Consider the following 27,670-nt stretch of genomic DNA (forward strand, 5'->3'; position numbering starts at 1 on the left):
GGTTATTTAGGTTCTCTTATTGTTAACTGAGTTTTGCGTCACACCACCATTTATGAAAATGTAAAATTCTTTCAGATTGTGGATTATAATGTGTTTTTAAGTTTTTGTAATGGAAGAAGGGCAAGTTTTTGAATTCATATTTTAAAGCAAAGCCTTTGCAGTCCTGCCTCTAAATGCTGAATTCTATCTTAAGGGATTGATTCTGTAAAAAAGATCCAGCTTATATTTTTCACTCCTTTCTACTAGAATTCTTGCGGCTGAATTTAATTAAATTTAATTATTAAGAACAGAAATGACTTTATTAGGGTACTTTTTATAGGACTATGACATAAATTGCAATTGTATGTTTTATTTATGTTGTAATGTTGTTTATTTGTCAGTTGTATCTTCTAAAGATTTCTTGCTGAATAACTATTCAGGTGCTGCATGCTTAAACATGGATGTTTTACTCATCAGATAAGTGGGCCATTTTTTTTCCTTCCAGTTTGTTGAGTGTGGGAATGGTGCTTGAGGTCAGATTTTACAGTGGAATCCTAGGTTTATTACAAATCTAGTTCTGACTTTTTATTTAATTAAGTCTGTTTAAATTTTTACAAGATGGATTTCATGACTATGCTCATTAGTTTAGAAAGTACAATTTATTTATTTTTAAATATACTTAAATTTGCAGAGACATCATTAAGAGTTCTACTTTAGCATCTGGAAAATTGTTTTATTTGTATAATGAGTATACCATTCTTTTTAGGTCACATCAAAATATTTGTGTTTCCAAGAATGCAACCCTTTTTCAATATTGTGATGTCTAAAGCCAGTGCTTTTCTGACTCTTCCACTATTAACGTAAATAGAGTATGATGAATTGAAAAGCCAAGTTAGATGCTGTTTTGTCATTAGCATGGAGAAGTGAGATCTGATTGCTTTGTTTGAAAATAACTGCTTGTTAAGAGGCAGCTTTGCCTTTGGCATTAATTAGTTACTGTTTAGACATTCAGAATCACACCTTCTAATGTATTGCAGATTCTAGTATTCAGTGTGTTTTGTGGATCAAGAACTGTGACCACAGTCAAGTTCTTTTTAGGGTGGATTTTCATGTTTTAGGACATGTTAAATATATATGTATATTCCATTAAAGGTAACTAAAAACATACAGTAGGATTGTCACAGTTTTTTCTGTGTGGGAAAAAAAACTCAGAACCGATGAAATGTAATATCTCCTCTGGACCAAAAACAAAAAATGTGCAACTATTTAAGAAATAAAACCAAATGGCAGAAAAGAATGATTTAAAACATTTACAGACAAATGCAAAAAACATTAATACCAAATGTATTGATTGTTCATAAATGTAAATGTATACTAGTATTTATTTGGCTGACACCTTTATCCAAAGCAACTTAAAATTTGAGATCCACTTGGTTACATTTCTTTACTATTATTGTACAAGGGGGCTCTGCCCCCTGCTCGCTTCGCTCGCCTACCCCCGGCGTTTTGAACCCGTGCCTGCTGGGCAGCCGTAGTTTCAGACGCGCGTTGTAGGAGCCTGCGTTGTTTTGAACCCGTGCTTGCCCTGCTTCTGCGGTTTGAGACGCGCGTTGTAGTTAATAATGCATCACTGTAATGTGATTCACCTATGCTGTATAGTTTGGACGTGTGAGGATGACGCACGTTTAATACGGAGCTTTCGCCCGTGTCACTCTGGGGTCTCCCACTGTTAATACGGAGCTCCGTCCGTACTATTATGCGATGCATTGTGGACCACTGCGGACTCCGTAGTGTTTCCCGTTCCACTTTGTATATCGGTCAGTCGAGTTCTTGTTTTTGAAGCCTTTGAACTCCGGTTTTCATTATCTGTAACCTGCTTTCCATGTGTTTGGCCCCCTTGTTTAACCTCTTTATGACGTTTTACTTTGTTTTCTACTCTGTCTTGCATTTCTGACCTCGCTTTATCCTGCTTTTGTTTCAATGACACCTGGTCCGTGGTGATTATATTTTCCCTCTTTCGAGTAATAATTTCAATTTGTTTGCGATATTGTGAACTTATCTTGGTCACTCGAGCTGTTTCGTTGTTTTGGAGCTGAGACAGTTTTGCTTCCGCGGTTTCAGACGCGTGTCCGTACTATCTCGGGTTTGATGTATGAACCTTTGTGGACTCCGTAGTGTGTCCCGTTTCACTCTGGGGCGGGGCGTTGACTCCTCTTGTTTTACTATGTCTCCTGCGTCCATGGGTATGTACCTGCTTCCAAATTACTTCTCTCCCGCTTCACTGTGGGGTGGGGGGGGGGGGGGGTGGCTTTGTGTGGCGCCTGTGCACGTTCGTAGTCTCTCCCGCTTCACTCTGGGGAGGGGGGCCTTTGTGTGGCGCCTGCGCACTATGTCTCCTGCGTCCACGGGCATGTACCTGCGTCCATATACGGTTTACCATTCTCGGTTAGTAATATAGATAAAATTGACTTACAGTGTATGTCTTTAAGAAGTTCCAAAGACCAAGGCAGAAAGGAACTAGGTGGGCTTCAGTGAAGTAATTCAAGTGTACAGAATTCATTGCAAATGGCACAAGAAGCTAGGAGACATGTGTTTTAAAAATTAAGCTATGTAATGTGAGTAGAAAGAGAAGTGTGTTGTGCTTCATAAAGCACATACCAAAAAAGTGAATACAGTATATGCGATATGTATAAATAGTTAAACAAATCCTAGAGTTAATAATATTTCTATAGACAACACTTTGGACAACTTATTATGTAAGAAATTCAAAGAATGTAGCTATAAGAGGTCACAAGAGAAATTATAAAAGGTGAGGACTTGGCCAAGCTCTGTCTGTGTGTCTTAAAAATGGCATATTGATGGGTTCACCATTCAGGCAGCTGTTTTCAAATGGAAAGCCAATTTTTATTCATATTGTGTAATTGTCTGATTGGTTTATAACTAGAAGACAATTATTTATCATAACTAAAATAAAGGGCATGAACATTACAGTGTGGATAAACTGTTCTGCTGTCATATGAATTGTGCAGCCTACAAGCAAGAACAAAAATATAACATACTGTATTATAGCGTAAAAATCCCAAGTTCTGTCACATATTGCACAAAGTTACAAAAAACCCAAATCTATAACATTTTTAAACAAATTACTAACTTCAAGTTCTGTCCAATATTGCACAAAGATACCAGAAAAAAACAAATCAATTGTGAAATTTGAGTGAGGAAACTTTGTGTGTGACAGAATCACCAGTTTGTTCACAGCGTCTGGTTTCAGAGAAGCACAGTTACATGTTACAACATTTCCCCCAGTGCTGAAAGCCCTCACAAAAAGGCTGCAGGGATGAACAAGTACTTTTTTGTTATAATATAAGAACAGAAGTGAAAACACTTAAGGTACAAGTTTCCCCAATTTTTGTAAATGTACTTATTGTTTGTTCCACCACTCAAGTGAATTTACGTCACTGCAAGTAGCTCTTGATCTCTTTTTCAGTGGCAGTGTACAGAGACTCTCATTCTCTGATCCAGTGACCTGAGATGAAGACTGGACTCCTTTGGTACTGTGTCTCTCTGGAAAATCCTTGGGTACCGTTGGTTTGACTTTGTGTCGAATGAGTGGTTGCTCATGGAGTCCCGAATGAGGCACATTACCTGCATTGTGAGGGAGCGTCAGTTACGGCACTACGGCCATGTGGCGTGTTTCCACGAAGGTGATCCAGCTTGTAATATCCTCATTGTTGGAGACCTGAGTGGCTGGACCAGACCAAGGGGTCACCCACATAACACCTGGCTGCGGCAGATAGAGGGTCATTTCTGGAGGGTGGGACTGGACTGCGTGTCTGCCTGGGGGGTTGCCAACCGGGATCCAAGTTGTTTCGTTGTGTAGTGGGTACGGCAACGCACTGTACCAGTGCATGCTCCCCAACTTGACTTGACTTGTCATGGGCTGAGCAATCCAAGGAGAAACATAACATTCAGAATTCTAAATATATAGTAACAGATTTCCTTAGTATAATTTTATATTATAAATTTTTATTACTAACTTTTTTTAGCGTGGGGCAGAACTTTTTTTAATTTTGTTTAAAACCTTTCCTAAACCAACCACGCATGACCACATGCTTTACAAAACCAAAGTGTCAGAAAACCAACAGCACATACACAATGTAAAAGCTATGTTAATATAAAATACAGAAGGGGTGGGTGTGGCATGCAAAAAATGTACAGAATTGGCACTGATAACATTCCCAGTTATTTTGCACTAAATAAATTGAATTCTCTGAACTACTTGCCATACACCTACATGCAAGTGATATAAATAAGTGCACATTATCATAGTAGGCTTCATTATCACTAAAAAGCACATGATTCACTGATAGGCCACTTTGACCGTGCTGTGAGGATGGTGGGGTAGGATATGGATGAAATTCTTCTTTACTTGAGGAAATACATGATCAGATTCATGTGTTAGTAAGTTTTCGCCAAACTGAAAAAGTTTGAACACCGGAATGCCCATCACTATGCAGTATTGACAAGTGGCATGCTCAAAGTTCAAATTTTAAAATGAAAGACAGCAGTCTTGGCCAACAAGTGAGGCACAGAGGCAGGTCAATTCAAAAACACTATTCCCACAATAATTTACACTTCCTATTTATGATGTGGAATTCTGGAAATAACTATTTAGCAATATTTTAGCCATAAAACTTACGTTTTGTGCATAGGACTAGATAAGTGACATGTATATTATGCAATGTGGATGGAGTATTCGTTTAAGCAAGCTGTCATCTACGTGATTACCTTCCTACATTGTACTGTAACATCAGCACCAAGCACCACAATGGATGGATTATGTGCTCTTTACATGGCTCTTTGAGGTAGTTCACTATCCTTAAAAGGACTGCTTGCCTTTTGCTGCACTAGTTTCGATAATGCACCTCCGATTGTGCAGAGTTGCCGTTTTTATAGACGCTCCTGCTATTGATGACGTAATGCCAGCTCATCAACTTGGTGTCTCATCCCTGGCTGATGTAACTTGTGTTTCTAGAGTGGGTTTAGCTTTATAAGACTAAAGTTACTAGATGTGGGTTTAGCTTTATATTCAATTCAATTCTTTATTGGCATGTGTACACTTGTACACTGAAATGCTTGCTTGCATGTGCCCCCACAGACAGGGAACATAGACAAAATAAAACACACACACAATAAATAAATAAATGAATGTAAATAAAACCAGAATCCTAGGAATAAGTAGAGACAGTGGCAGAAGTATATGTGCAGGTAGCAGTGGAGGTGACACAAGGTTACTGATTGTTCATGAGTCTGATTGCAGTTGGGTAGAAACTGTTCCTGAACCTGCAGGTGCACGTCCGAATGGACTTTAGTCACTTCCCAGATGGGAGGATGGTGAAAAGTGACAGTGCAGGGTGGCTGGGGTCCCGCAGCGTGTAGTGTGGATGTCATGGATCGCAGGGAGCTGCAGAGCTCTGCAGTCCTGAACTGAGCAGTTGCTGTACCAGGATGTAATGCATCCTGTCAGGATGGATTCCACAGTAAACCTGTAGAATCTGCACAGGGTTGTGGGGGACATCCGGGCTTTACTCCGTCTCCTGAGGAAGTACAGGCATTGTTGCTTTCTTGACTACTGCCGCAGTGTGACTTGACCATTTAAGGTCATCGGTGAGGGTGACTCCGAGGAACCTAAGACTAAGTACTAGAAGCATTTTATCCCCTTGGGCTTGTGCTAGGTTAAGAACAGAGTGGCTCTTCCAGTTTTGTTATTGAAGTAAGTGCATATAAAGGAGATTCACAGGTGATGTTGTCTTTGCACTAACATTGAATAAAGTCGACATATTCTCCACGCTAACCTGCTCTGCTTCTTTATTTTATTTATGAGCTATGTGTAAACGAACCCACAGAAGCCCTGTTTAAACATGTGTAAGACAGAAATGAACTAATTTTTATCTTGTTTAATATTTTTCCTTTTCTTTAATGTTCAGGTTATTTAAACCATTATTCCCTAATAAGAACAGAAGTGAAAACACTTAAGTACCTGCTACCCTCTAGCATTCAGTTTTATTTGCACCTGTGTTCACTGTACTAATCGTTAATTGTCAATTCATTTTGCATTTTCTTTTTTTTTTTTAATTCCTAGTTATTCTTTATAAGCTTTGGTATCATTTTTGGAGTTGGTTCTGAGGTACTAAAGCTGATATTGATACCAAGATCAAAATGTCTGCATGGTTTTTATCCAGTGTCATCAGTGATGTGCTGGTTATGTTATTTGTCGACTTTTAGTCGATATGAGTGTGATTGTGGGTGTTTGCACAAATGGGCTTAACAGTGGGCTGGACCCTATCCAGGGCTATTTAGATAGAAAGATAGATACTTTATTAATCCCAAGGGGAAATTTGCATACTCCAGCAGCAGCATACTGATAAAAAACAATATTAAATTAAAGAGTGATAAAAATACAGGTATAACAGACAATAACTTTGTATGTTAACGTTTAATCCCCCCCCACCCCCACCGAGTGGAACTGACGAGTCGCATAGTGTGGGGGAGGAACGATCTCCTCAGTCTGTCAGTGGAGCAGGACAGTGACAGCAGTCTGTTGCTGAAGCTGCTCCTCTGTCTGGAGATGACACTGTTTAGTGGATGCAGAGGATTCTCCATGACTGACAGGAGCCTGCTCAGTCCCCGTCGCTCTGCCACGGATGTCAAACTGTCCAGCTCCATGCCTACAATAGAGCCTGCCTTCCTCACCAGTTTGTCCAGGCATGAGGCGTCCCTCCTCTTTATGCTGCCTCCCTAGCATACCATCGCGTAGAAGAGGGTGCTCGTCACAACCGTCTGATAGAACATCTGCAGCATCTTATTGCAGATGGTGAAAGATGCCAGCCTTCTAAGGAAGTATAGTCATCTCTGTCCTCTCTTGCACAGAGCATCAGTATTGGCAGTCCAGTCCAATTTATCATCCAGCTGCACTCCCAGGTATTTATAGGTCTGTACCCTCTGCACACAGTCACCTCTGATAATCACAGGGTCCATGAGGGAGGGGTTTCTCTGACTGACACAAGGCAGGACCAATCTGTGTATCCATTATGATTGTGCAAAATTCTGAATCTGCTCTCTACATTTTGCAGAACTAAAATTGTTATTTGCTACACCAGGTGATATTTTTAAAATCTTCAGTCATCCAGTTTGGTGATCACATACCCATTTTATCCTGTAATTCCTGTACTTAGCTGGCAGGAGTGAAACCTGGTTTTGTCTTCAGCTGCTGTAGCCCAGTCTTCAGAGATGCCCCATCTGCACACATTATGTTGTAAGTAGCCGGTGTTTGAGTATGGTGACCTGTCTGTTCACTTGGACACATCTGGCCATTCTTTCCTCCATTCTCCTCTTTTATTTGCAAGGTATTTTGTTAGATGCTGTAGTGTGTTTAAAACGTTTGGTATATCTAAAAAGTAGTCACTCAAGGTATATGCCCAATGCTCATGCACAGTGTATAAGAAATTCTGATTGTCACGTTAAAAATGAACCATGTTATAGTCTCACATCTTCTGTTTAGGGACAGTGTGACTTTCTTGCTAGCAATAACAATCCCCATAAAAGTGTGATGAGAAAGGTTTGTGGCAAGCTGCTCCAAGGGTGATTGGGGTGCTTGGCTGATCATGCATTCACGTGCAAGTGTGAGCGGGTCAATCAAGTGCTTCACTAACACCTTGGAGTTGGTGATTGCAGCACCTGCACCCAGATAGAAAATTAAGGGGAGGTTGGAAGGGGAGAAACTGAATGAATGGATGTTAAGAAAGAAGAAAGTGGCAGGAATAGGAGAGCCAATGCTGAATAAAGTGGAGGCAGGCAGTAGGAAGAGAGAGAGCCCTTAAGGGCCGAGCATGGGACCTGTTCTCTTTCGGGCTGAAGAGGGCACTCCTGTTGAGCGACATGTGGGAGTAGGAGTGACCGATTGTGAGGGGTCTCCCACATATAGCAAAGGACTGGTTGGAGGGTGGTGTGTGCAGCTTGGTGAAACCACCCATGAATGCTGAAGAATCAAGGAGCCGAGCCAGGTTTAATGGTTGACTGCACCTGCTGGTGGGTGTCTCCTTTTGCTGTAAGGCCCTGAAGGGACAAACAGAGAAGATGCCAAAGTTTAGAAAGAAGAATTGGGGCTCGTGGTTTTAGTGGAGGAGATGATTTGCCTTTGTTTTTTACCTTGTTTCAAGTATTATATTTTGAGTATTTGTTTGACTTTTTAACCTCTACATTTCATGATACTTTATTGGATTATTTATAGATTGGCATTGCACTATTTGTGCACTTTATGGTTTTCAATCTGTGTTTGCATTTTTGGGTTAAAGCACTTATCACTTTGAATTTCCGAATAACATACCAGATCTGTTTGAGTATGTGGAGAATAATGGGGACACCCAAAGAAAGACCCTTTGGGAGAATATCCTTAAGTTAAATTTTATGAAGTTTCATCTCTAAATATTGTCAACAGAGCAGAGCTTTTGTACTATATCCTAGGCACAACTAGACAGCATTGAGGCTTCTTTATTGTCATATTACATTGTGTCATAATCTCTTACTCTCCCGCTATATCACAATTCCAGGAGCTTTTTCACGGCCCCTCGTATTATTTATTGTCCTGTTATTGTCAGCTGAGCCTTAGTTTACACAGAGAAGTTTCTCTCTCTCTCTCTCTCTCTCTCTCTCTCTCATAAAGCTCTTTTTTAGAGTGCGTGTCACAAGGCAGCTTACGCCATATCCTACCTTTTACTGTATTAATATTAATCATCAAAATAAATATTTTTTTTTTTCTCAATGTGACTACCATCCCTTTTTAAACGCAAGTCAGTGTAGTTTATAGTGAATCTCTTTAAACTGGATGTAGATCCTATAGACAGACTCTCAAGCCAACATTTCTTCATCATTTTGTGGCAGTAAAATGCATATTTGGAAATGTTATATTATCAAAAATGGATATGGCTGTGCTTTATATGCCCAGCAATTTTTAAAATCTTTGTCTTTTTCCCAGGGTCTCTCACTAGACGTATTTCTATGTCTGTGGTTTTTGTCCCATGCACTTGTAAAAAAGTGTTGTATTAAGTAGCCAAGTATAATTTGTTGAATGTCCAGTGCTGTTTTTTTTTAACAAATATGGGTTCAGCTGTGGTAAACAATAAACCAATCGGGCGTCAACAACCCTGACAGTCAGTAAAAAACACTTGAGCACTAGGTTTACACAGTTCACCAAGGATTACTTCCTCTGTTCCTCCTCAACACTTGGTTGAGTGCTGTTTGTAGAAGGGCAAAAACCGGTTTCCATGATATTTCCATTCCTGCATCATTAGCTTACTCTGCTGCTTGTTGCTGCTGCCTCGCATTGATGAAAGGGGAAACTGAGCTCTTTAAAGTGGCATTACCTGAACTTTTCGGGTGAACATGTGCTTTACAATAAGTAACTATCAGTAACAATAAGTAACTAGTGTTTACCATGTTATTTATTCAGGTACCCATTTGGCTGTGTATTGTCAAGCAGTAAAGCTATGGCAACACACTTTGATTAAAAAAAATAATGGTAAAAGAAAGAATTATAATTACAGTAAAATAAAGAAGTAAAATAATTACACATACAAAAAAAAGATTTAAAAAATGCATAGTTAAAAATTAATAAGTAATAGAAATGGAAGAGTCTCTGAGAATAGCTTAGGTAATTATTGGCTAAACAATAAGCTTTTTAAGTCAGTGGTGGTCTGTAGTAAGTGTAAGTGTCAGATTGCCAAGGAGGAAGGCAAAAATTCCCACCACCAGAATGTTAGTGATAACAAATTGAGGCCAAAAGATCTTCCAGCCTCCACTGGGCAATCTACAAAACATAAATATAAAGTATTCTTTATTGTAAAAAGCCAACATCCTAGAAGGTTAAATGCATTGGGTCACATCAATAGTCGGAGCATCCGTATTCATTTCAGTATTTAATAATAATAATAATAATTCATTACATTTATATAGCGCTTTTCTCAGTACTCAAAGTGCTATCCACACAGGGAGGAACCGGGAAGCGAACCCACAATCTTCCACAGTCTCCTTACTGCAAAGCAGCAGCACTACCACTGCGCCACCTGTGAGGACAAGGCAGAGTATTTTCAGCAGGTGGCAGTGACACAGGATATAACAGTAAAAAATAGGAAAAGAAAACAGAAAAGCAGTGGTTAGTGACAAGTGCCTGTTAAAATATATTACAATTGATGCAAGAAACAAGGAACTGTAAAAATGCAAATTAAGGAAATTGTTTTTAATAAATTGTTAAAACTGTCCTTTTATATTAGTCTAGTGTGTCTGTATCAGTACAACATTCCAGATTTTTGGTGCATTACAGGAAAAGGCTGCCTCACCACTTCTTTTGTACTTTGCTTTCAAAGTAATGAGCAAACCAGTGTTTGAGGAACTAAGATTGTTATTGGGAGTGTAAGGGGACAAACACTCCAAAATATAAATATAGTTTTTTTATAACATATATAAAATAAATTTCAGTACAACAAAACTACAAGATATAAAAACTCTATTCAATCAGAATGGATCCCATATATCACAGAAACAGTTAAGATTTGTAATTATAAACAACACTAAAACTCCCAGATTTATTTCTAAGAGCCTCACTCTTTATTTCAGCAATATCATTTTTTCTCTTGTTTAGTATAAGCAAATTAATACTCTTCTATTCATGTAATGCTAGTAAGGCACTGGATGAGAGTGCTTAAAGCTACAGGGTCATCTTGTGTTACAGATAAGTAAAGCATTGTTTTGTCTGCATAGTTTTTGCAGTTCATCATGTGTTTTGGAATTATCTGGCATTAATGGGAGCATGAAGACTGAGACAAAGAGCGGGCCCTGAGTTAATCCTTGCGGTATACCATATACAGTATTGTGGATCTCTGGCATTGAGCTACAAAGCTTCTACTTTCAAATCAGTGAACTATGTGCCCAAATGCACCAAAATGTTAAACCATGCATACGTTTCCTACCTTGTTGTTGCTTTGTTTTAGACGAAAAAAATGAGTATTGTTAACATATACAGTCAATATGAAAAAGTTTGGGAAGCCCTCTCAGCCTGTACTTTCAACAAAAAAGATAACTGTGGTATGTCTTTCATTTCCTAGGAACATCTGAGTACTGGGGTGTTTTCCGAACAAAGATTTTTAGTGCAGCAGTATTTAGTTGTATGAAATTAAATCAAATGTGAAAAACTGGCTGTGCAAAAATGTGGGTCCCCTTGTAATTTTGCTGATTTGAATGCATGTAACTGCTCAATACTGATTACTTGAAACACTGAACTGGTTGGATTAGCTCGTTAAGCCTTGAACTTCATAGACCGGTGTGTCCAATCATGAGAAAGGGTACTTAAGGTGGTCAGTTGCAAGTTGTGCTTCCCTTTGAATCTCCTCTGAAGAGTGACAGCATGGGATCTTCAAAGCAACTCTCAAAAGATCTGAAAACAGAGATTGTTCAGTATCATGGTTTAGGGGAAGGCTACAAAAAGCTATCTCAGAGGTTTAAACTGTCAGTTTCAACTGTAAGGAATGTAATCAGGAAATGGAAGGCCACAGGCACAGTTGCTGTTAAACCCAGGTCTGGCAGGCCAAGAAAAATACAGGAGCGGCATATGCGCAGGATTGTGAGAATGGTTACAGACAACCCACAGATCACCTCCAAAGACCTGCAAGAACATCTTGCAATGAGAAATGAGAATGTTGAAATTGATATGTGGAGCTACAAAGAAGGATTAAATAAGAAATGAGAAAATTAGAGGTACAACAAAGTGGGAGAAATATCTAAGAAAGTATACAGGAAAATAGGTTGAAGAGATATGGACATTTGATGAGGAGAGACGAATCTGTTCAAAAGTGTAATGGGAATGGAAACCGCAGAGGAGAAAGCAAGAGAGGTCAAAATGGAGGAGGTGGATAAAGTAAAAGAAGATTTTAAGGAAAGGGGCTTGACTCATGAGGAGGTACAGGACTGAGCCGTGGCATAATGGTTAAAGGTTTGGAGTTCAGAACCTGAGGTTGTGAGTTCAGATCCTGCTACTAACACTTTGTGACCATGAGCAAGCCACTTCACATGCCTGTGCTCCAGCTGGAAACATGAAGACATGCAAATAAAGTAAACTGATTATATCAGTTAGCTTTACTTGACTGACTGACTGAGTGTATGTATGTGTGCCTCATAAAAAGGGCCCTTGTAATAAGTTGGTTTCCTACTCTCACCTGATTCCTGCCTTATGTACAATGCTGCCAATATAGATTCTGGCCATTGTGAACCTGTGTCAGTTTAATGATGGAAAGCTTTATTTTAGAAATGAACATTAATAATGTTTTTACATATGTCTAACTGTGTTTTTTGATTTGTCTCTGTTCCTTTTTCTTGTATAGCCTTTTTTCAAGTACATGCATTAGAGGTGTTTACACCTAAAGAGGTTTTCTTTGAAAATGGGACACAGGGAACCCTTCACTGCACCTTTTCCTCAACAGAGGTGATAAAGAATGAAGCTACAGTGTCCTGGAGCTTTATTCCAGAGGGAGGCTCAAATCATGCTTCTGTAAGCATTTTTTTCATATTAATCTACTACACATTTAATTTTAATAATTTTCTTAATGTGTAACATTTGGTTCCATAGATTACAATACACAGTGAAGTTTTATTTCAGTGTTCCAGATGTTGCATTAATATTGTCCAATAATCCATCATGCTGCCAAAATTCGCATTGTTCATCTTTTGTACTGTACATAACAACAAATAGATTTTATTTAATTTTTAGAATGGTGGACTTAACTTGCTTAACCAAAACATGTCTGTATGGTTAATTAATGTACCTGGCACCACATTCAAGGTTTGTCACTTCATTCATGGCCTCTGCTCTTTGGCTTTTTACTGATTTGTACTTTTTCTAAAGCGTGGATACCTTTTTTTGGCTGACCTGAATAGGTGGTGTTTATTATTTTATCAGAATAAGTGACTTTCTTCATGGAGCATTTCAGCAAGTTGTCCACTTTACTTGAATTCACATAATAATAAATTAAAGCAACTTTAGTAATACAGGAGTGAAACTCCACCAGGAATGCCTTCTGCAAGCTCCATGTATTTTCTAACTTGAGAGAGCATTAATTGAATTATCTCAAAGAATGTTACTGTACAGGTAAGAAATGATAGAAATTCAACTTAAACTAGCAGCTTGCCAAAATGTGTTTGAAGGCATTTAGTAACTCTTAAAGTATTCTATAAACAAAACTAACCTGAAATGATACAAACCATGAAACCCAAAATAATTCACATGGAAACATGCATAAGGTGGCCTTACTAGACTCAAAATCTCTAAAAGTTAATATACCAAATGCATGTGGTGAGCATTAACCTCCTTATATTGATTATTGACTTATCGATTAATGCACTGTTTTGTAAAATGTTTCTGCCTAAAATGAAGTACAATTTTATTGTACATATGTGCATTTTTGAAATATAGTTTTTTACCTTACTTTAACGGGAAGTTGGAGCCTATTTAATATTCAATAGGTTCAAGGTAGAGACCAGCCAGCCTATTACACAAGCACACCTCCATATATCACATGCCCATTCACACCAGGACAGTTTGGAATTGCTAATATACAGTAATCCCTCCTCCATCGTGGGGGTTGCGTTCCAGAGCCACCCGCGAAATAGGAAAATCCGCGAAGTAGAAACCATATGTTTATATGGTTATTTTTATATTGTCATGCTTGGGTCACAGATTTGCGCAGAAACACAGGAGGTTGTAGAGAGACAGGAACGTTATTCAAACACTGCAAACAAACATTTGTCTCTTTTTCAAAAGTTTAAACTGTGCTCCATGACCAGACAGAGATGACAGTTCTGTCTCACAATTAAAAGAATGCAAACATATCTTCCTTTTCAAAGGAGTGCAAAGCAAGCAGTCAAAAAAAAAATCAATAGGGCTTTTTGGCTTTTAAGTATGCGAAGCACCGCCGGTACAAAGCTGTTGAAGGCGGCAGCTCACACCCCCTCCGTCAGGAGCAGGAAGAGAGAGAGAGATAGAGAGAGACAGATAAAAAAAATCAATACGTGCCCTTTGAGCTTTTAAGTATGCGAAGCTCCGTGCAGCCTGTCCTTCAGGAAGCAGCTGCACACAGCCCCCCTGCTCACACCCCCCTACGTCAGCGCAAGAGAGAGAGAGAGAGAGGGAGAGAGAAAGTAAGCTGGATAGCTTCTCAGCCATCTGCCAATAGCGTCCCTTGTATGAAATCAACTGGGCAAACCAACTGAGGAAGCATGTACCAGAAATTAAAAGACCTATTGTCCGCAGAAACCCGCGAAGCAGCGAAAAATCCGCGATATATATTTAAATATGCTTACATATAAAATCCGCGATGGAGTGAAGCCGCGAAAGGCGAAGCGCGATATAGCGAGGGATCACTGTACTTCACTTTGTTTAGTTGAATAAAAACCATGTGATTATGAAGTCCAATCAGTTCACTATACCACTATTCTCCTTATGTTTACACACTAGTTGAGTTCAACAGTATTGCTGTAGAAGTGAAAAATTTCTTCAGGAGTAGGTATCAAATTTTGACTAATTTTACTGGAATTTTGATAATTTTTTAATTTAATTTCAGTGGTCTCCATTTGAGACATGTATTGTAAAGAAGACTGAATATTTTGAGGTAGAAAAAAAGCTCACGTTTTGTCCACAAGAAAAGTATCCATGCTAAATTACACTGAATTTAATTGATTACTGTTTGTGTTATGCACTAAACAGTACAGTTTATAAAGTACAGTTCATAGGCTGTTGAAACAATATGTAAACACTAATCTTTCAAAATACACATTTCAGGCTTGTGCATTGCTTTCTGATGGATCCTTTTTATTATGTTCATCAGCTAGATCCAGTTTTCATTCTTAGTTTAAATTCTATTTATCTTTTCAGTTCTTTTATTATTCAGCTGGAAAGCCATATGGTAGTCTCAATCAGCAGTTCAAAGATCGCATTTCATGGGCTGGTGACCTAAACAAGAAAGATGCTTCCATCAAAATAGACAAATTACAGTTTACTGATAATGGTACTTATATCTGTGATGTGAAGAATCCACCAGATATTGAAGTAACTCCTGGATTCATAAAGTTGCGTGTTGTGGAGAAAGGTAAGTCAAATCTATTTTCGGCTGCTTTATTTACAGTATAATCTGAAATATTTAATTGCACATTAATATTCCTTGTTGATCTCAATTGTAAGGAAACATCTTCTCCAGTGCTAGTAATTTAATATTGTTATTTTATTTTGATTTCTAACATTTCTGTGTTTAAAACTCCTGGTATGATTCCTTGTGACTCTGGGCATTACATGTCTCTGATAAATGAACCTTTTAAAGTGAAAGCGAAAGAGCAGCGTAAGTGTAAGTGGATGACATGATTTAGTTTGATATAGGCTCTGATGCCACAGTGTACTGAAGTTGTGCATTCAACTCCATCAGTCCAGCCCAGATCTGACAGCAGCCAAGCTCCCAGTGAGGCGTTTAGCAAAAGTGAAGCCAAAAGCAAGAGTTGTGTTTAAGAATATTAAAATTCTCCAGATTTAAGAGAGCCAGGAATCAAGCTGACATAGATTATAACTGAAATTCAGCAGGAAATGACAGATGAAAGGACATGCTCATATAAATGTTATGAGCGCAATGGGCATATCTTGGAGAAAATGGGAAAAGAGCATGGAGAATATTATTGATAAATTAGATAAACATTTGAGAATAAAATTTTAAAAATACATAATTAAATGAGAAAAATGAAGAATGACATCTACTTGCCCAGTGCCTAACTTGAAAATGTGAAATATACACAAACCTTCCATGTAAAACAGCTGGAACATATAATGGATTCTATGGATGAAAGAGTGGTTGCCATAGAAAATTAATGTAAACCTAGCAAGAAGAAAAAAAAATTTTGGAGGTTTGAGAGTCTACCCCACTACATTCATCTCTGACTTTCTCCTCAAACTGCTAGGTGATAATCATTACTGAGTGGAACTAGATGGAGTATGTCGCTTACCTGGCAAATGCTCTACAAGGGCAACTTTAAGTGAACTCTGATAAAAGGACATGTGTTACTAAGTTTCTGGAATGATGGATATATTTTCTTCCAAAACAATTGGATTTGTATTTTTTCAGGCTTTCCTGTGGGAACTGTTAAAAAGAGGGCCAGTTATAATCAGATTAAACAAAGCTGCTTATAGTTTTATATACAGGGAACAAATTAAAATAATTCTTCCATGCACATACTAATTAGAAGATGGCTTGGAGGAGCCAGTTGTCTGTGAGGGCTACATCTGCAGGAGATGCCAGCTGATCCAACACCTTGAGCTCAGGGTCACTGAACTTGAGGGGGAATTGGCTAGCCTGTGTTGTAGTAGAGAATTAGCTGACCTGGCCCAGGTGTCCTTTAGAGTGAGAGTGTGCACCCTTAAGGTGGTGCGGGAGGAGATTCCAGACCAGACAGGTAGAAATAGGTGGGTCACGGTCACAAGGCGTAAGGTAAAGGGTGTACACTGTCCTAGGGGCATCAACCCCAGAATTAAAAGTGTCAAACAATTATCAGGTCTTTGTGGAGCTGGACGGTGTCTCTGATGATTCGTAGGCAGGGATGAAGAGCCCCAATGGGCCACCTCAAAACCAGTTCCCAGAAAGAGAGAGGTAGTGATAGTTGGGGACTCAATCATTAGGAGGATTGAAACACAGGTGTGTTTCAGAGAGAGTCTCGCACAGTGTATTGCCTTCCGGGTGCACAGGTGGGGGACCTCTCTGGAAGGATGGGTAGGCTCTTGGCCAGAGCAGGGGGTGGATCCAGTTGTCATTGTCTATATTGGATCAAATGACATTACATAAGGATAGCCTGTCAGTTCCGCAATCCAAATTCAAAGAGTTAGGTGACAGGCTGAGGAGCAGAACTGATAAGGTAGTCTTCTCTGAAGTTCGGCCTGTGCCACGCACCAGTCCAGGTAAGATTGAGGAGATCACAAGGCTTAACATGTGGCTTAAATCTTGGTGCAGGGTGGAAGGGTATAGGTTTATGGGGCATTGGGACTCCTTTTGGAACAGATGAACCAGAGGGGCACCAATGTTTTGGGGAGGTATATGAGTAGTTGAGGATTGTTTAAACTAGGCAATGGGGAGGGCAGGGAGTTTAGGACAGGCCAGGTTTAGATTTGTACATGGAGGAACAAACAACGGTGTAGAAATAAAAATGCATAGTAATATAAATTCTAACCCAACATTTAAATGTAGATGGAGTAATACAAGCTAAAAATAGCTTGCCTTAATTCTAGAAGTATAAAAAATAAGGTAAGTGAGTTGAAGCTGTATGTAGCAGAGCTTAATTATGATTTTATAGCAATAACGGAAAACCTGGCTAAATAACAAAGATGAAGATGATACACATTTTATAGGCAGGATAGACGGAACAAAAAACGAACTGGGGTTGTTGTTTATGTCAAACAGAATTTAATGGGCGATGAGTCCCATCTTAGTGAGGACATGTGACTTCACCTGGAAAACATTAAGGGGGGGGGGGGAAGGTCTTATTTTGGGAGTGTGTTATAGACCACCCAATTCAAACAGTAATTTCAACAACATCTTTTTAGTAATATCAAAAAGGCAAGTTTACAGGAAGATATTATAGTCATGGGGGACATTTAATTATCCAAATATTAACTGGGATAATCTTGCAGATGGAGGAGCACTTGAGCAGGAGTTTTTAGAAGTAATCAGTGACTATTTTTTTAACACAGTATGTTAAAGCACCAACACGGGTTGAATCTTGTCTAGGTTTAGTATTTTGTAATAATCAAGACAGAATAGAGAGTGTAGAGGTGATTGAACCACTAAGGTCAAGTGTCCATAATATAATACAATTCTCAGCATTTTGTAAGAGTGCAGATGCAAAAGCTATAATTGTTAAGTTGAACTTTGGTAAGGCAAATTTTGAGCAGATGCGACAGAGTCAAAGGGGGATAGACTGGGATAAGCTTTTAAGTGTGGAGACAGTCGAGGAGCAGTGGAACAGGTTTAAAAATGTTTTATGTGTGATGCAGGACAGATATATACCTAAATTTAGAGTTAAAGGGAGGTTTTAAAAAACCCCACAGGGGATTAATACAGATTTAATAAAGAAGCTTTAAAGGAAAAAGACAGTTGGAGAGGAATATAGCAGATAAGGCGAAAGAAGACCCTAAAAGATTCTTTAAGTATTTTAGTAGTAAAAGAACAGTATAGCAGGAGGTGAAGTGCATCAGAAATAGTACAGGCGAATTAAAAGATACAGACAGTGAAATATCGGATGCCCTAAACTTGCATTTTTTTGAGGTCTTCACAAGTGGGGAAGTGGATAACCTCCCAGAGGTAAACAGGAGGTACTGGGGGATTTAGAAATTGTAGAGGGAGAAGTGCTGCTCAGATTAAAAAGAGTGAAATTAAAAAATCACCAGTACCAGATAATATTTACCCTAGAGTTCTTAACACTAGGATTACCAAAGCCTACGAAAAAACTTGTAGATCCGGCCCACCTTAAATCCGTTCGCACCTCTCCCTCAGCGTCTTTTGTTCTGTAAATGTGCCAATTAAGACAAGCAGCAAGCAGCCTGCTATTCTATCCCCAACTGCCACTGAAAGTGCACAAAGTTCTCCCAGCTCATGCCTTGATTGATTATCTGGGAGTGAAATGCTGGAATTTTAGAGTGGAAATAATAGATCGTTATTTGGAACACATGTACTTCATGTGCATTCCGTTTCTACAATAATCTGTGTAAACACATTGTTAAAACAGACACATTGTTAAAACAGATATGTTTGTCATATTTTAGTAGTAAATGACAAAATGTTGGCATAAACTATATAATGTGAAGCCTGAAGTCCAAAGATCAAATAAACACTTTCACAAAAGCTTCCGTGGCGTAGCGGTAAGATTTGCTGACTTGTAATCAAGAGTCCCCGTTTCGATCCTGTCTGCCTCCGTATTTGCCGTTTTCAGGAGTGAGCTGCTCTTATTGTTAATATTACACAGTACACACATTTGGTTTGCAATGTAAATTTATAGGACTTGTGAAAGTTACTGTTTTATTTTTATTTTTTTTCTTCACTTTTATTCTCTCAGTCGCAATCACGATATATATTACCGCCCTAGGGATCTGACGCTGTTAGTTTTTATTTGAAACTGGGAGTAACTGTAGATATGAGTGGTGTTTTGAGATAATGGAACTGGACATTCTCTGATTCATAAAAGCTGACACACAAACGCCGGTGAATCTGCCTTCTTCGTATCTCACCGTCACTTCTGTGATGTCAAAGAAAAAAAAAAGACATAGGTATATATGATATTTGGAATTATTCATTTTATGACCTGTATAGTACATTTCGGAAAACCTTGTGGCACGGATGCAACATTATTCATATTATTCATATTCATTCGCATACCGTATATACTCGAGTATAAGATGACCCAAATATAAGCCGAGGTACGTAATTCTACCTACAAAAACTGGAAAAACATATTGACTCGAGTATAAGCTTAGGGTGGGAAATACAGCAGCTACTGGTAAGTTTCAATAATCAAAATAAATACCAATAAAATTACTGTACATTAATTGAGGCACCCTAGGCAAATATCATTCCATTATATAAAAGGGGTGACAGGGCAGATCCAAGCAACTATAGGCCAGTAAGCTTAACATGCATCACAGGAAAATTAATGGATGGAATTATTAAAGATAAGATTGAGCAACACTTGGCAAGAACAGGAGTTTTTCGGAACAGTCAGCATGGATTCAGAAGACAGAGGTCATGTTTTACTAACATGCTGGAATTCTATGAGGAGGCAACAAAAGGATATGATCAAAGTGGAGCATATGATATTATTTATCTTGACTTTCAGAAAGCATTTGATAAAGTGCCACATGAGAGGTTGGGCATCAAGCTAAAAGAAGTGGGAGTTTAGGGTGATGTTTTTAGATGGGTGTAGAATTGACTCAGACATAGAGGGAGGAAAAAAGTTAGTTCTTAAGGCCTGGAGATATATGCAATTCCAAATTGGGAATGACATTAGGTTCTTCTGTTTTTCATTGATTAGGATCTTTGAAACCCTATAAAAAAACACAAACAGAAAGATAAGGGTGGCTACGATCACAGGATATGAAGTGTTCTACAGTATACTTTGTGAGGTGTTTGTTAATGGCACAAACATGCTTTCTGAAGCGGTCTACTAGCCCTCTCCTTGTTTTCATCTATGTAGATAGCTGGACACGTCTTAAAAGAAATGCAGTAAATCAGATTTTTAGACTGCGATGAGGCCTGTTGTTTAATATTGAATTTACCAGAGGCACCAGATAAAAAGGTATTATTCATGACATATTTTCAAGTGACATAGTGGCTCTTGTTACAGGTCAAAGTGCCTGGTGAGGAATGTGGGTACACTCTGTGAAGTTGAGCTCCACATGAGAAGTTTGTGTAGGTTAAGTTGTTGAAGGAAGAAGATCAAGGTGTAGGGTTCAGAAAAAAGGGCTTCCGTGAAAGAATTAGTCTGAACAACTGAGAAATTTTGTTTAATGACACATGGAAGAAATAGAAGTTTAGGATGGCATGAAAGGACCAGTGTGATATGTGTTTCATTATTGTGGTACCTCTAAAAAATAGTTTACTTAACAGTGATTACACATTAAGGTAGTTAGCTGGAACAATAAAAGTTTTGATCAGAACCTTAAAAGAAAAGGTGTTCTCCTATCTCAGTTCTTTGACACCAGATTTTGAAGGGATCAGCTTGAAAAGAGATTGGATTGATCATTTGTTTCACTCCACCTCCAAAAGAAAGTCTTCCAGGAGTGGGAATCCGATCCAAAACCTGAGCTCCTGAGAAAAAGCCAGTCTCTAAAGAGTGCTATATTATGGTATTGATAAAGCTAGATAAAAACAGCCTGATCAATATACAGTATATGCACCAAGTACAGATTTAAATTAAAATTAAGTTAACTTGTCTTTTTTTTTTTTTTTTGTTTTTATTTTTTTTTTTTTTGTCCTTTCCTTCAGTTTAACTTATGATGGTACACAGTATTAATAATTTAAGTATTTGTTTGGTGTTTGTTTTTTACCATTTTTTACTGTATATTCTGTTTTTATTATTTTTTGTTCTAACTCAGAACATTATAGTTGTTAGTAAATAATGTTTAAGAAAAAAAAAATCTGATTACTTAAAGCTTGACAACATAACAAAATGAGGAAACAAATCCCAAGCTCATAAATATTTTTAATGCACGAAATTCTTGTAATATTTACAACCTCATAACATTATTGTTCACAACCTTAGATGCACATGACCTTTGATTAGGTGTCATTATGTAGGACACATTATTACTCTCTCTTCTTTATACGTTGACTACTTCCTAATAACTGTTTAGACATATAAATTTACTGTATGAAAGTGACAGGTACAAATGTACTATATATAGGTGTATAAAATACATGTTGAAGGGTTAATTTAAAAAAAAAAAAAAACAGGTTTAGAAAATTCTTAAAAGTAAACTAAAGTATTAAATCTGTAAATTTCTGTGCTTCATACAGTTAAATAATGTCTACTGTATAACTAATTTTGTGTAACATCAGTTACATTATTCATGGAGGGTAGGGGACACCCCTTGCCCATTGGGCAATTTATTGTAATATGTGACAGCCTAAGATTTCAAGATTAACAGCCTTTTGGAAGAAGAGGCAATAACATACTTCTACCATCTTTTGATTTCATTAAACATTTTTACAAACTTCACTTTGACAAAAATATTTTATTTATTTGTTTGTTTATTTGTTTATTTTTCAGCGGGTCTTCCTAAATCAAATGCCTGGCTGATTGTTGGAGCTGTAAGTGGAGCCATTCTTGGAGTTCTTTTAATTGTGATCATTGTGTCCTGTTTGGTGTACAGGAGGAATCGATCCAGAAATGAATACATGGGGTATGCTAATTGTATTAACCCTTCTATTCATACTGTTAATGCAGCATAGTACGGTGAAGTTCTGCATCCTGCCTCTAAAATTATCAAACAATTCTAAACATATTTATATCAACTGCCTACACAAATAACGTGTAATGAATGAAATATGTATTACAACACATTATTCCCAGCTAACTAAATTATAAAAATAAATTAGCATTATTCTGCAAGGTAGAAAACTGGTACTGCTCTTTACTGTTTTAGAATTTGTTAAAATAATTTTATTTTGAATAGAAAATCTATATCTATATGTATTTGATTTTAGTCTCATTAATCTTATTTAAGCTTTAAATCTTTACATAGTGTATGGTCTTTCTGTGGGACTTTATTTACATGTGGGTATTTCATAATCTTTGGACTTAACAGGACATGTATCTTAAAGATGATATGGTTTACCTATCTATGCTAGCCTATCGGTAAGTTTCATAACACTCGTGAAAATGTATGCTGTTCAGTGTTCTGTTTGGTTAAAAAAAAAAATAAGTGCATGAAGAATTAATAACAACTACCACTTTTCGTTACTTCTGCTGAGTGTTTAAAAATGCTGCATTTTGAGGTCCTATTTTACACATTTTTGTTAAAATACTGTATATTTAGATTTTATTGTTGTGAGATTTCAAAGAGAAAATGAACTAGTTCATTTTGAAAATCATGCAACATTGACATTGCAGAAAATTTATTTGCCAAGTAGTTTGTTTTTTGTCTTTTAATTTGTATCCTTTTTGTTCTAATAATTAATGAGGATAGATTATAATTATTAAAGCAGATAAAAAATATTAGAACATTTAATATGATGTACAGTATATTACTGGTAAATAAATGGGACGTTGTGCTTTACAGAAGACTAAGAGTTAACTGCATGTTTTTAACAGTTAACATACTTGTAAATGTCAGCTGTCAAATCTATTAACAAGTTGTATCTGTAATGTTTTACTTTAGTCCCATTTAAATTAAGCCGTGTCTCTTCTAATCATTGTTTTCTTGCATGTGAACATTTTCTTTATGGCACAGTTTAAGATTAATTAATAGGATAGTCCCACTTTACAGAACTGGAGCAACAAAGGGTACTGTAATGATTGATATATTCAACTGGCACAGGACATTTGCACTGACAGTGAGGTCAAAAAGAAAAAGACAGACTGGTTTCAGCTTCCCCTTCTGTGTAGAAGTATATTAAAAATGAGCAAGCTTCTTTTAATCAACTTTACAATCTAGATTGCCAAGTTCTATTGCAATTAAGGAACTACAGTATCACTATTTATTTAATGTTTTTAAATAGTACTAGGGTGTTGTACCGTGTTAGCCATTATGAATGTAGAGAAAAGCCAAGCAAAATGACACCTTTTATTGGCTAACTAGAAAGATTACAATATGCAAGCTTTCGAGGCAACTCAGGCCCCTTCTTCAGGCAAGATGTAATACAGAAACTGAAGTTTCCTATGTTTATATACACACTCTAGGACAAGAAACAACATTGGTAAATCTTTAAATGAGAGATTTTGTATGTAAAAAATTAATAGATTCATTCAGGCTAGGGTTAATTTAGCAAGAGAGAAAAGAACAATGTATTGTCAAGATCTCTGGATAAGATAACTGTCCAACAAAGTCTTTTGAAGTTTGTAATGAGTTTTTCAAAACAATGTGGGTCTGTAAACAGGTTGTCTGTCATTCTGAGAGATGTAAACAATCCTCATATCTGGCCATAAAACTCTTGTCTTTATTCAATCCATGTTGTAAAGTATTAAATTTTAGCATGAGTTTAACTTCCCATTCTTTTCTCTCTTGCTGTGTTTTGAAGTTGCCCATAAGCACTGTGACCTTAAAGTCCTTCTCACAGTGTCCATGGCTGTTGAAGTGGGCCGCCACAGGAACATCTGTGTTGCCATGTTTAATATGGAACCTGTGTAAGTTCATTCTCTGGCGGAGTGTTTGTCCAGTTTCTCCCACATAGAGTGCAGTGTCAGGACATTTCATGCAGAAAATTAGGTAGACTACATTAGATGATCTGCAGGAAAATGATCCCTTGATGTGATGTTCGAGTCGGCAGTGTGGTATAACTATACGGTCTGTATCATAGATGTGGGCACATGTTTTGCATCTTTTCTGTAGGCATGGAGATGTGCCATTTTCTGTTGGTTCACTTAGGGAGCCTCGGACAATTAATTGTTGAAGGTTTGGTGGTTGTCTGTATGCCAGGAGGGGAGGTTCAGGAAATACATTTTTCAGTGTTATATAAACATAGGAAACTTCAGTTTCTGTATTAAATCTTGCCTGAAGAAGGGGCCTGAGTTGCCTCGAAAGCTTGCATATTGTAATCTTTCTAGTTAGCCAATAAAAGGTGTCATTTTGCTTGGCTTTTCTCTATGTTTTTAAATGATACATTTTATGCATAAAATGAGGGTTTTACTGTTGCAAATAAGTTTGAATGAATTAAATGGAGTATTCGTCATATTGCACAGGTTTGTTGATTCAAATTAATACAAAAGCCTTTTTGGAAAAGGTGCCGTAAGTGTTTTGTCAGTAGAGAACACAGAAAAATGGTCTTATTAATGTAAACATTTTTAATGTTTTTTTTCTGTACTCAAAATCACATTTAATTACATAGAATTGATATTGTATTTATTATATAGTTAATAATTTTTAATTTGCACTTTGTATAGAGTTTTGAAAAGTGATACAGAACCATAAAACACTAGCAGACGCACACACACATATATACACACACACACACATACATACACACACACATACACAAAATGATTCTGTGTTCAGCATCTGTAAATAAATTGGTCACTTGGAGAATCCAGGTGAATAATATTGGCAAGCTTGTTGGGCTGAATGGCCTGTTCTTGTCACAGTTGTAATGTTCACTAACTTGTTTGTTGCTTATTGATATATATTTATGCCCAATCTTGATGCCAGTACTGACAAATTGAACATACGTCCGGAACCAACCCATATTTTGCGCAGCACACACTCATTCTCACTACCACTTCACAGTCACCACTTGGCAAATTTCCACATGAATGAGGAAACTGGACTGTTGAAGAAAAATTCAAAGTGACATGGAGAAAGGTGCAAACTCCATACATTAGCTGTAACAGTACAACTTCATATTCCCTCAGTATTAATTATATGCTAAATAATACAATAAGTCAGTGAGTTGAAAAATGGCAAAAGTAAGGTGATTTTGAGAAGATCATTGTTTTATTATGAAAACAGGAATCCTTACAGTGGAATATGTATTTGAAGTCATCTTTCACTAAGAATAACTAAATTTATACATCAAGTAAAATGCCATATTTGTTCAGTAGCAAACATTATGATACAAAATTAAGTCACAAGTTTTAGCTAATTTAGTCAGGTTTGTTTGAAATATACTCTTTTCAAAGTCCTGTTAAGGAATTGTGGTCACAAAGTTGCCCTAAGCTTTTCCTGTTACGTGCACATTGAAGCTATTTATTGTCCTAATATTTTAAACAAGAAAACTAGGAGAATTTTATATTGTACACTGTACACTATAATTCATAATGAAATTGTAATACTCTGTTTAGAGGGCAGACACTTGAGACTTTATAATGTTTTCTTATTTTGTCCTGCTGTTCTATTTTAGCAAACATTTCAGGAATGCAAGTACAGGCAACACTGGTTATTATACATGAGGGCTGAAGTTTTAGCTAGTTAGAACACTGGTGCTTAAACTTTATATTTTAAAAGTGAACTGTATAGTTGAAATCTGAAAAAGTGCATATATGTATTTAATATCTACCGCATTATATGTGATGGACTGCTGCCCTATCTGTTGTCTATAGTGCTGGAATAGGCTCCAGCACTCCATGACTTTCAAATGCATTTAGATAGTTTTCTGTACAGTGTTTTTTATTTTTACTTCATTAAGTAGCTGCGTATTCAAGCACAAATTTTCAGTACTGTGTGAGGGGAAGGGGACTCCCAGAGTTCTTTTTTTAATTTTTTTATACAGTTAATATGAATGTAAAAATTCAAACTTCAATGTAGCATTTTTTTATTTTGATAAACCATACTGAAATACTTTTATTGGGTCAGTGCCAACAATTTTCAAGAGCTGTGTGTTTTAAAACCACCACTCCTCTACCACCACAGCTCCAGCTTATAATGGAAACCATTAGGCTACTTGCATAATAATGCTTTTTAACTTCACAAATGTGATTATGTAGAATACCGATGGGCCTTGTTAGACTGCAGTATAGGCAGGTTCTTTTAAAAACTGTTCCTTATGCTGTTGTACAAACGTAAAAGGTCTGCTTACATTATAGTTCATTTAGATAAAAGGAGCATATTTTAAACATTGGATCTCAGAGTAACACCCAACACAAACTGCAGTCTTGTTCTACATAGAATAGTATGTAAATGTAGTAACTGTCCTTTTTTTCTTACTCATAAAGCAGACAAGACGATCTAAGTTTTAGATTAGTTTGTAAAATTCATGATCCTTATTGCTTGTTGCATTATTGAATCATACATCATCCTGCATAAGGTGGCTTTATTTATTGGTCATCAGTTTCAAGGATTGGTTCTGAACCCCTGTGAGCCTGAATTGGTTTAAGCAGGTGTAACTATATAAGGTGTAACCAGTAGCAGTGTTTATAGTAATTTTTCTACATTTTCAATTGTCATCACAAAATTTAAACTCTGTTGTTCAGGTCTGTTTTGTCAAAAACTTGTTTCCATTTTTATATTGCATAATTATAAAAGTTTTAAAAGTAATCAAGATTATTGAGGTTTACAATAGTGTAAAGATTACTTTTCACATAAATACATTTAATATTTAAATACCTTTCCTTAGAAATGCACTAATGTTTATTTTGTGTCAAAGTTTAAAAGCAGCAAAGTCACTAAATAATGCCTATAACAGAAGTAACTCTTACAGTACACTAGGAATCAATCAGCATTTTAAAATTTTGGAGAAGTGTGATATGTGTTTTTTCTCTGAAAAAGGAACACAAAGAGCCTAGTTCAAAAGCTGCTCTGTAATATACAGTAATGTACATACCGTGTTTCCCCGAAAATAAGACCAACTCTGAAAATAAGCCCTAGCATGATTTTCAGGCTGCTCTGTTATATAAGCCCTACCCCAAAAATAAGCCCTAGTCAAGATCGTCAGCTGAAAAGTAAGGTGGCTAAGGCCAGGTTTATACTTAACCCGATGTGATGCGTGTGCCCGAAACATCCATTAAATTCCGAGGACACCTTGCCACAATATCTCTGAAAATGATGTTTAATGATTACATCCATCAATTCGGGGATGCGCCCATTCCAGCAGCATCGGTGCAAGACAGAATCAAAATCCCTGCACGGGGCATCAGCTCATCGCAAGGTGAACACAAGCACACACATACACTGGCGTCATTGTAGCTTCACCAAATCCCCAAACCTTCATGTCTTTGGATGGAAAACTGAGCACACTGTGGAACCCCACCAGGAAAACATGCAAACTCAAGGCAGGGATCACAAGGAACGTGACTCCCTGCGAGACAGCAGCGCTAACACCGTGCCACCCCCCTATCTGTAGCTATTAACAGTATTCATTATTTAAACAAAGTTAATAATGCTGGAATATTTTAAATGTAATGTGTTCTGTGCAGC

The 27,670-nt window shown here is 37.3% G+C and overlaps 1 protein-coding gene across 2 annotated transcripts in view; it reads left to right on the forward strand.

Annotated features, from left to right (window-relative positions):
- The window catches only part of mpzl1l (myelin protein zero-like 1 like), an 81,332-nt gene that overhangs the window by 40,168 nt on the left and 13,494 nt on the right, over positions 1-27,670 (forward strand). For both annotated transcript variants that reach the window (XM_028799524.2, XM_028799525.2), the window contains exons 2-4: positions 12,411-12,577; positions 14,957-15,170; positions 21,874-22,006. In XM_028799524.2, coding sequence (XP_028655357.2) covers positions 12,411-12,577; positions 14,957-15,170; positions 21,874-22,006 — 514 coding nt within the window. The remainder of the gene's footprint in view (positions 1-12,410; positions 12,578-14,956; positions 15,171-21,873; positions 22,007-27,670) is intronic.

Source organism: Erpetoichthys calabaricus, chromosome 4 (assembly GCF_900747795.2).
Source record: "Erpetoichthys calabaricus chromosome 4, fErpCal1.3, whole genome shotgun sequence".
NCBI lineage: Eukaryota > Metazoa > Chordata > Cladistia > Polypteriformes > Polypteridae > Erpetoichthys > Erpetoichthys calabaricus.